Below are 10000 nucleotides of genomic sequence, written 5' to 3' on the forward strand. Positions count from 1 at the left end.
CAGAGTAGTCGTAGCTGAAGATGTTGCAGTTGATGCGCGTGCCCAGACTAAGGTAGAAGCTGCTCATGTGGCCCAAGTCAGCTGCGTTACCGTGTGAGAACAGGATACAGAAACGCGCGTTGGGTGAACAGCGCACGAACATACAAGCAATCTTGTTGCCACGGTTAGTGCGCGTGTAGAAGACCTCGATGGCCTCCTTTTCCTTGTCCGTGAACTGCCACTCGGCCTTTTCTGTGAGGTGCAGGCCATGCCGCGACCCTGTCTCATCTGCACTGAAGCTGTACGTGGCCTCGGGCGGAATGAAGGCCATTTTGGCCGCGATGCTCGAGGGGCACGGCGGCCAGCAGAACAGGCAGCAGATGTCCCTCAGGCTTAGGCCGTTCATGGCGCAGGCGAAGAAACTCACTCGGAAACCCAACCAGGCTAGACGGGCCTTCGCTCGCTTGCTCCCTGCCTCCCTGCCTGTCTCCCTGCCTGCCTGCCTGCCTCTCGCCCTGCTTTCCTGCCTTGCTCCCTGCCTGCCTGGCCTGGCCTCCGCCTCGCTCCCTCGCTCGCCGCCGCCGCCGCCGCCGTCAGCGCCTCCCTCGCGCTCGCCTCGCCACTCGCACTCGCTCACCGCCACTAGCACTGCACTCGCGACGATTCTCGCTCCGCTGGGACGTTCGAGAGGTGCTCGGGCCGCCCGGAACCATAAATGTGCATGGTGCTTTCACTCGCCTGCCTCGCCAAACTCACTCCCAGCGACTATAGGCGCACGAACCGAGCGGAGAAGGAAGCCCGGAAAGGCGCGGCGGAGCGAACACGTGAACGTCGCCGCTCGGAGAAGAGAATCCGATCTCTCTCAGAGCCAACCGGATCCCCTTGGTGGCCGATCCGATCCCACAACGCGCGCCCCCACACACGGTATCAGCCTTTATCTTGCGTTATTTACCCTTCACTATGACTAACTTCTTCCGGAGATGAATAAAGAGAAGTACTTTGATGGCGATTTATTTCCGCGAAAGGAGGAAACACGCCTCGGAGGGGAGCGCGAGGGCCTCGGAGGCTGAAAAGGAGCCCCAGGGCGCCTTCCAACTTCCCGCTCAGCCAATCTCCAACAGGGACTTGCACTAACTCGCAGCAGCCCTTTGAAACGAGCTCCTCTGCTCTAATAGCTATCTAATTCTAAATCTAAGTTCTTGTCTAACTCGCACGAGGGAAGGTCAATGTCTCATCGCTCCTATGAGAGGCAAGCTCTCTCTCCCTTTCTCTCTCCCTTTTAGGAAAAGAGAGAGGAAGAGACGCAGATGAAAATTATCCAAAGGAATATGCACACTAAGTGGTAGCAAAGTTTATCTCACTTCCTACACGGATACTCTGTCGTCGTGCAGGAAATTGCAAGCTCGAAAATGCAGCACAATGTTTTTAAAGAATGTTAAAGCTGCGACTTTAGTCTTGCATGATCAGCGAGGCGAACAAGTTGCACATTAACGTGCTCAGTTGCACATGTCAAATCGAACTCGCTTGTTCTTGTACAGATTTTCCTAGAGAGTTAGAGAAATAGATGCTTACATATCACAATGCGTAACTAATATGCTAATACACTATTTATCAGGGTATTTCGCTGTTATGGTAAAATTGATTTAATCCTTCCCCTTTGTCGACTTATAAAAGCGTATAGTTTCCTCTACGTATTTGTAATTTCTTATCAACCTTGAACAGTTAACAAAGACAGTTGAAAGTTCTTGCGCTAAAATTAAAAGTTATCATTTACAATATAAAACATCGGAGTTTAAAGGAACTTTGATGATATAACTCCAAGATAACAATCTTATGCACAATAATCAATTATAGATTAGTTAAAATAAAATAAAAGTATGGAAGACTGAGCATTTTTAATATTCAAGTTCCCCTCGGTCCTTTTACAAGGGAAACCGGGCCCCAACAAGCCTTTCGGAGGGAAGGCGACAAAGCGACAACAACAATACGTTTATTTGTTGACGCCGCATGAGAATTCAATGAACATTTTTATTTGACGATTTTCAGGTGAGTTCTAAGTCATTTTCAGACAGTTTATAATGATAAAGAAGTCAAGAGCATCTGCTGTAGGAGAATAGCGTCATTTCATATATTAATGACGGAATCAAATCACCAAACTGAAGATTAAATGCTGTTGACTTAATCTGTAATATTTTTCAGATACGTTTCATTTACAAGATTCCCGTTGTGGCTCTAAAAACGGGACTTTTTCTCATTATTTTATGGGCTTTGTTATCTATCATACTTATAACTTCCTTGATTATCAATTTATGAGTTAATAGCAAGTGACTAAGAACCTGTAATTATGGGTTGAAGTAAATTTTAATTGTGATGATGTCATTTACAGTCAGGGTATGTGTTATTTGAACCCAGGTAAAGAAAAAATAAGTTTGTAGTTGTAATCAGATTACAATTTGAGATATATAAATATCTGGAGTTACCTATGAATTTGGGTAGTTTTAGACATCTAATGATTTTGCCAAATATGTATATACATCTAATTACTGCTGAATATGGTAATGGTAGGCTTACTGCAGTTCTTAGAAGGTTTTTCAAAAATTGAGAGGAAAAAATTGCACACAATACAGAAAAAAGTATTCTCTATCAGTAGAGTGACAGCACAATACTATGCAATATATTATGTTGCAATGAGGTACTTTTGTGATGAAAATAATCACAGATCATGCTTAAACTTTTCTATACTAAAACTAAACCACAACCCCTTCCATAAAAGCTATTTCAAAATACAACAAAATGAGAATAGTCTTGCCCATTCTTAAACAGCAAGAGGAGTCCATATGTATGTGAATGTCTCGCCATGGCTTTGTCTGGCTTATGTCCCTGACGATTGGGCATGCAGCAGCTAGTCACTGCTTCAGCTTAAAAAAAGCCCAGGGCACTCGGCCACACTCTGAAAATACTCCAGTGAGACGATCAGACGCAGCCAAATTAATATCACCATAAATGGGTAAATATTATAATGATGATGATAGCAATAATAACATGGGGAACAAAAACAATAGAAAAAGAAAGAAAGAAAAAATCCAGGTTAGGTCAGGTAGGCTTACTAATTGACTCCCAGGTGAGAGAGCTCTTGTGGAATCATTTATATGTACAAATGATAATAAAAACAAAAGTATTTTGGATGGTGTATGTCCCCACTATCAGAGGGTTAATATGAAAAAAAATCAGTGGTTATGATTACTGAAAACTGAATTCTGCATCTGGTTTAGATATCTTATACTTTGGCTTTGCAGTGAGTAGAGCTAAAGAGTTACTAGCTAAAAGTTATCAAACTGGTACTAGTACCATAATCACTTGCTTAGGTAACCAAACATTATCAGGCCAAAATATGTACAAGACATTATTTGGCCGAGAAATAATTCTATCATATCTTAAATTCAACAACTTAGGAATAAGTTTGTCTTTGATACTTGCTGTGTGCACTTTTTTGGTAACTAATGCATGGTATTAAATCCTGATTAATATCACTAAACCCATTCGCACCGGATGACGTGCTGACACGTTTTGTGGTTTTTGCGTCAGACGCCGGTGATGAGATATCTGGGCAAGGCTGGTGCTCAGGATGAGCGAGCAGGCAACCCAGGCTCGCAGCTTGTGCGGCCGAAAATCTCAAGGCATTAGGCTTATGCGTTTGAAAACCCCGGCATTACGACCATTCAGAGCCAGAATCACCCCAGCGTGAATGGGTTAATAATATATCATACATAGATTGATAAATCATGCAATAAATCTGAAAAATAATAGAAAACACATCTTTAGATGCACAACTCAGGCAGAGCATCTTAAGATGTGGCCTCATTTATGTTTTTCCATATTATTGAGTCATATTCTCATAACTTTACCCTAGTAAATTTTACTCAGAAATATTTTGAGTTGCCCCATTTTATGGTGTTTTATTAACTTGGGCCCCTTTTTTATAGTTTATGTGGGATACCAGTGCTGATGATACTTCTTTATTTTATCCCATCACTGATCTCAGAAAATATCCCCTTTTTGACCAGTCATTTGAATGAAGACCAGATTTGGAAACTCAATCCACTTGAAACAAATAGTAACATCTGTAAAGTTTCAAAAACTGCTAAGCTCCCATCAGAAAGACCACTTCTGTAATATATTAGTAAGTTGGTCTGACTTTGAAATGTAGAGCAATTTTTGAACACCAGAATAATTTCAGTATTTTCTGCTCCTTTATTTTTTACCATTTTGAGTATGGAAAAGTATGGATTTCAGCTGTTCCATTTCATCTGAAGGTTATGAACCATTCTTTTAATTTAATTTAATTTCTATGACTTACCCTTATCACAAATCTCCATCACTGAATTGTTGGTGTATTGACCTTGTTTTTTAAGACTGTCAGTCATATGGACCAGGCACCTTATTGTGTATTGACAGTTGAGTTTCAGCCTTTTCATCCTACTCACTATAAGTATGCAACTTTATAAATGTGCATCTCAAACAATTCTTTGTTCTAATAACCAGTCCTCCAGCACCTTTATTCCCAATATGTTTAAGGTGTGGACTTTGCTTCTTTTTTATAGATTTTTAGGTATCATCCTGTGGTTTCTGTATAGGTGTGTTTTTTTTTCAGAGAACTCTACTTGGGTCTATATCAATTTTTGATATTGCCTCAATTCTCAGTGTCCATTTGTGGATCACTTTCACCCATTATAGACGGGTGTCATGACATAATGGCACAGGAGCTTTGGCCTGACGACAGGTCTCATGACATACATAACGTTCAGGGATTTTGGATCACTGTACTATATTATTGAGTGAGTGACAATGACAACTGCAATCATAATTATTATAATTACCATATTATTGAGCAAACATAACATCCAAAACCTAGACGGTACCACTTTCCTCTAGCACCAGCAGGATAGAGAGCCTTGAATGGCACCCATCCACAGTCTCTAGCAACCACTATCTTTATAGAGCGGTGGCACACAGCAAGTTACCAACATCTTACTCTAAAGTACTGCTGATGGAGGATGTGCAGGCAGAACGAGAAGAGGAAGTTGACTCAAATCAAGCCCAGTGTCTAAAATGTGTTTTTGTGCCAATAGGGATTCTTTCTACTGTGGCACTCACAGTCATAAGCACAGGTTTCCTTCCTCTGCCCTACATCTTCATGTTCTCTTCATTGTAGATGATTATACGTTTCATATTTGTTCATTATAGTACATAAATATAAAAAACAAAGTTGTTTTTTGTCCTCCCATTAAATAGCAATACTTTTATCAAACTGAGTATAAAGAAAAGAATGAGGTAATATGGATCCTATACTACAATTTTAGTCAATTACAGCATTGATAGAGCTTGTCATATGGCACATTTAAGTCTCTAAACACAATAAAACACATAAAAAATATAACAAAAAAAAACAAGTTTTACAATGAGTGACTGAAATAGAGTGTGAAAAGTCAAAGTATGTTGTGTGAAGCTACCTCGCTCTGAAATTAAACCCATCCTGGAGATTGGGCAAGCGAATTTATCCCCCGCCCACAATGGGTTACTTATGATAATGATAATAAAAATTATGATAATAATTATAACTAAATCCAAAAAGAAAATGATATGTAAATGCCTGTATCAGCATTCATTTTGTCGGCTGTTTTTCAAAAGAAGGATACCAAAAAGGCATTTTTTTTATTGTTGTTATTGTTCTCTTGAGTGCAATTTGTATAGGAATATAAATTGAATTGTAATTATAAAAATCTGTCACATTATAAAATGTAGGCTATTATTAGTATTTTCATTATCATCTTCATCATTTTTATCCTTCATAAGATATTATTATCATTATTATCATTGTTATTATCAAAGTTCAATATTATTATCTATATTCTAATTGCTATAATTTTTTTTATAATTAGCATTCTTATTTTTATAATAATTGTTATTGTTATTATTATCATTATTATTATCATCATCATTATTATTATTATTATTATCATTATCATATACAATTTGTCATAACTTTTAATGAAAAAATAATCACCTATTGCCACTCTTATTTATTCCTTTTGAAGGGCCATTCTGATGTTGAAGATGCATTTAGATAATGGTACAAGATTCTATAATAGTCAGAATTTATGATACCAGATTTCATAATATATCTCTTAAGGATGTGCTGTTACATATAGAGTTGATTACAGAACAGAACAGAACTTTTTCTAATAATTCTTACATAGATTATTGTAATTATATAATAGAAATGTCTTATTTTCATCTATTTTGACACACTCCAATCACCTCTGCAAGTCCCCATTACAAATGATATTACAGAAGTTGTGTTTCCTTTCACCTTTGTGATCAACCATTCTGTCACACATACTCTATCTCCCCCTCTTTCCCCCCCAGGCAGTCACTATGGGAGACGCAGTGAAACGGTGGGTGAGCATGCGCTTGCACGATGTGCTGGGCATGAGCGATGCAGCTGTGGCAGAGTACCTCATCCGCTTGACGGAGCGGCTGCCCAGCGTGACACACGTGTTAGCCGAGCTGCAGGACGAGATCACTGTTGACAGGGCAGTAGAGAAGTTCATCAGTGAGCTTTGGGACAGAGTTAGAGGTTGGTGGAAAGGCTGATTTGTTCTTTCTTGTACTCTCTCTTTCTCTTTCTCTTTTTCTTTCTCTCTCTCTCACTCTCCTACTCAGTCTCTCACTCCCTCTCACTCTCCTACTCACTCTCCCACTCCCTCTCACTCTCTTGAATTGAATATAAAATCATGCCATGAATATTTATCTTTGGAATCACACAGTAAATTTATAGAGTACAACATACAACACTAGACAATTCTCCTTTATCACCCACAAGAGCTGTTTTCCCCTAACCCTCTTGTCTATACAGGTGGCAGTGCACAGTCGAGCAGCAAAGGCAGCAAGCGTCAGGCAGCACCAGCAGTGGCAGTAGCAGACAGCTCTGACTCAGAGGGCGAGGGTCCCAAGTTGATCAAGAAGAAGCGTGGTGGGGGCTCCTCTAGCGATGATGATAATGACGAGGAGAAGCGTCGCAAGCGTGATTTGCGGGAGAGGGATGAGTATGCTGAGCGGCTGCGGAAAAGAGACGATGAGAGGACTCGCAATGTAGCGAACAAGGGTGAGGAGAAGGCCTTTGAGGAGGCTGCTAAGCGCCTGCAGCTGGAAAAGGAAGACAGGGTGAAGATCTTGCCGCATTTGCGAGTGGAGTCCCGCCGCAAGTATCTGGTCAAGCGTAAGGATGACAAGCTAAAGGAGCTGGAGGCTGATATCCAAGATGATGAGTACTTGTTTGATGAGGAAGTGCTAACAGAAAGAGAGAGGAAGGAGAGGGACTACAAGAAGACAGTACTTAAGCTGGCCAAGGACTATGACAAGGTTAAAGATGCTGAAAAGGTCCAGAGGTATGTGATGCCCGAGGAAGGTGGCACTGTGGATGACAAGTACATAGAAATTGATGACAAGGAGAAGAGGCCAGGCTACGAGCAGAAGAAATGGGAGGAGGACCAGATGCGAGGTACTGCCCTTTCCTTTGGTGCCAGGGACAAGGCTGAGAAGTACCATGCCCGTGAAAAGCAGTACAACCTTGTCCTGGAGGATGAGATCGAGTTCATAAAGTCACTTCCACTTGAAGGCACTCGTAAAAAGAAAAAGAAGAAAAAGAAGAGGAAAGAAGAAGAGTCTGAAACCAGCTCTTCCTCAGAAGAGGAGGAGGAGGAAGAGGAGGCCCCAAAGTTATCTGAACACCAGAAAAAGAAAATGACAATAGCAGAAGTGAGGCGGAGTTTGCCTGTGTATCCATTCAGAGAGGCTCTGCTGGATGCCATAGCAGAACACCAAGTCCTCATCATTGAGGGCGAGACAGGCTCTGGAAAGTCCACGCAGCTGCCACAGTACTTGCATGATGCAGGATACTGCAGTGATGGCAAGAAAATTGGCTGCACACAGCCTAGGCGAGTGGCAGCCATGAGCGTGGCTGCTCGTGTCTCAGAGGAGATGGGCAAAAAGCTTGGCAATGAAGTGGGCTACAGCATCCGGTTTGAAGACTGTACAAGCGATCGGACCAGAATCAAGTACATGACAGATGGCATGTTGCTGCGGGAATTCCTGATGGACCCCAGCCTTGAGGGATATAGCGTCATGATCATTGATGAGGCCCACGAAAGGACGCTCCACACTGATATCCTCTTTGGCCTCCTCAAGGATATTACACGCTTCCGCTCTGATCTCAAGCTGCTCATTTCAAGTGCCACACTTGATTCTGCCAAGTTCTCAGACTTCTTTGATGAGGCACCCATCTTCAGGATCCCAGGGCGGCGATATCCTGTCCACATCTACTACACCAAGAGTCCTGAGGCCAATTATATTGATGCTGCAGCAGTCACAGTGCTGCAGATTCACATCACTCAGCACTTGGGGGATGTCTTGGTCTTTCTCACAGGCCAGGAGGAAATTGAGGCCTGCCAGGAAATCTTAACAGAGAGAGTCAAGGCACTTGGGAACAAAATTAGAGAACTGGTCATCTTGCCTATCTATGCCAACCTTCCCTCAGACATGCAGGCTAAGATTTTTGAACCAACACCTCCAGGAGCCAGGAAAGTGATCCTTGCAACAAATATTGCAGAAACATCCCTAACCATTGATGGTATCACATATGTAATTGATCCAGGCTATGCCAAGCAGAACTACTTCAACGCACGGAGCGGCATGGAGTCCCTGGTGGTTGTGCCAGTGTCGCGGGCATCTGCCAACCAGCGTGCAGGGAGAGCTGGCAGGGTTGGGCCTGGCAAGTGCTTCCGGCTATACACACAGTGGGCATTTGAGAATGAAATGGACGAGAACACAATCCCCGAGATCCAGCGTGTGAACCTGGGAAATGTGGTTTTACAGCTTAAATCACTTGGCATCCATGACCTCATCAACTTTGACTACCTGGACCCTCCACCAGCTGAGACACTCATCCTTGCCCTAGAGCAGCTGTACGCCCTTAAGGCACTCAACCACAAAGGTGAGCTCACGTCTACAGGCCGCAAGATGGCTGAAATCCCAGTCGACCCCATGATGTCACGCATGATTTTGGCTGCTGATCAGTACAAGGTGGTGGAGGAGATCCTGACAGTAGCAGCAATGTTGTCTGTCAATGGTGCAATCTTCTACCGTCCCAAGGACAAAGCTATACATGCTGACACAGCCCGCAAGAACTTCTTCCACCCTGATGGTGATCACCTGACACTAATGAACGTGTACAATGAGTGGGAGGGGACTGACTACTCATCGCAGTGGTGCTATGAGGTTTTCCTGCAACACAGGTCCATGAAGCGTGCTAGAGACATCCGTGACCAGTTGGTGGGGCTAATGGAACGTGTGGAAGTGCAGCTCACATCAAACCCAGGTGACTCGATGGCCATCCGTAAGGCCATCACAGCTGGCTACTTCTACCACGTGGCACGCTTCAGTAAGGGTGGCATGTACAAAACAGCAAAGAAGAGCCAGACAGTCATGATGCACCCACAGTCATGCTTGGTAGAGGACCTGCCACGCTGGGTTGTCTACCACGAGCTTGTTATGACCACCAAGGAGTACATGCGTAATGTGGTAACCATTGACGGCAAATGGTTATTGGAGGTTGCCCCACACTATTATAAAGACACAGAAGTACATGACACCACCTCCAAGAAGATGCCCAAGACACTGGGCAAGGCTAGGGAGGAACTTCAGAAGGAATACAAATGAGTGTCAGAATTTTCTCATGCACTGTTATATTTTTTAAATTATGTAAATACTTTATTTATGTAAGGAAAAAGAAAGCTTTGTTTAATAAAATTTCCATTTCTTTAGAGGGTTTACTTAACATACTGGTGAGAGTGGTCTGTAATATCTTGGGTAACATCGTTCCAAGTGTTTAGGGCTTGTATTTCAAGCAATAAATTTGAAGAAATTTCAAATTTCAGGGTGTACCAATTTCTTATTTTCAACA

General features: G+C 42.5%; 2 protein-coding genes across 2 annotated transcripts in view; one reads left to right on the forward strand and one right to left on the reverse strand.

Moving 5' to 3' along the window:
* The window catches only part of LOC122264513 (alpha/beta hydrolase domain-containing protein 17B), a 23186-nt gene extending 22430 nt beyond the window's left edge, over nucleotides 1–756 (reverse strand). The window contains exon 1 of the mRNA XM_043033453.2: nucleotides 1–756. This exon is cut by the window's left edge and continues 259 nt beyond it. Coding sequence (XP_042889387.1) covers nucleotides 1–385 — 385 coding nt within the window. The 5' untranslated portion in view covers nucleotides 386–756.
* Nucleotides 757–1894: 1138 nt separating this feature from the next.
* On the forward strand, nucleotides 1895–9858 carry l(2)37Cb (DEAH-box helicase 16 lethal (2) 37Cb). Its single transcript, XM_043033451.2, has 3 exons — nucleotides 1895–2025; nucleotides 6406–6616; nucleotides 6896–9858. Exons 2-3 carry the CDS (start codon nucleotides 6415–6417, stop codon nucleotides 9754–9756), a joined length of 3063 nt encoding a protein of 1020 aa, XP_042889385.1. The 5' UTR covers nucleotides 1895–2025; nucleotides 6406–6414; the 3' UTR covers nucleotides 9757–9858.
* The last annotated feature ends 142 nt before the right edge of the window (nucleotides 9859–10000 follow it).

Source organism: Penaeus japonicus, unplaced genomic scaffold (genome assembly GCF_977035675.1).
Source record: "Penaeus japonicus unplaced genomic scaffold, GWHDUDI00000001_assembly GWHDUDI00000040, whole genome shotgun sequence".
NCBI lineage: Eukaryota > Metazoa > Arthropoda > Malacostraca > Decapoda > Penaeidae > Penaeus > Penaeus japonicus.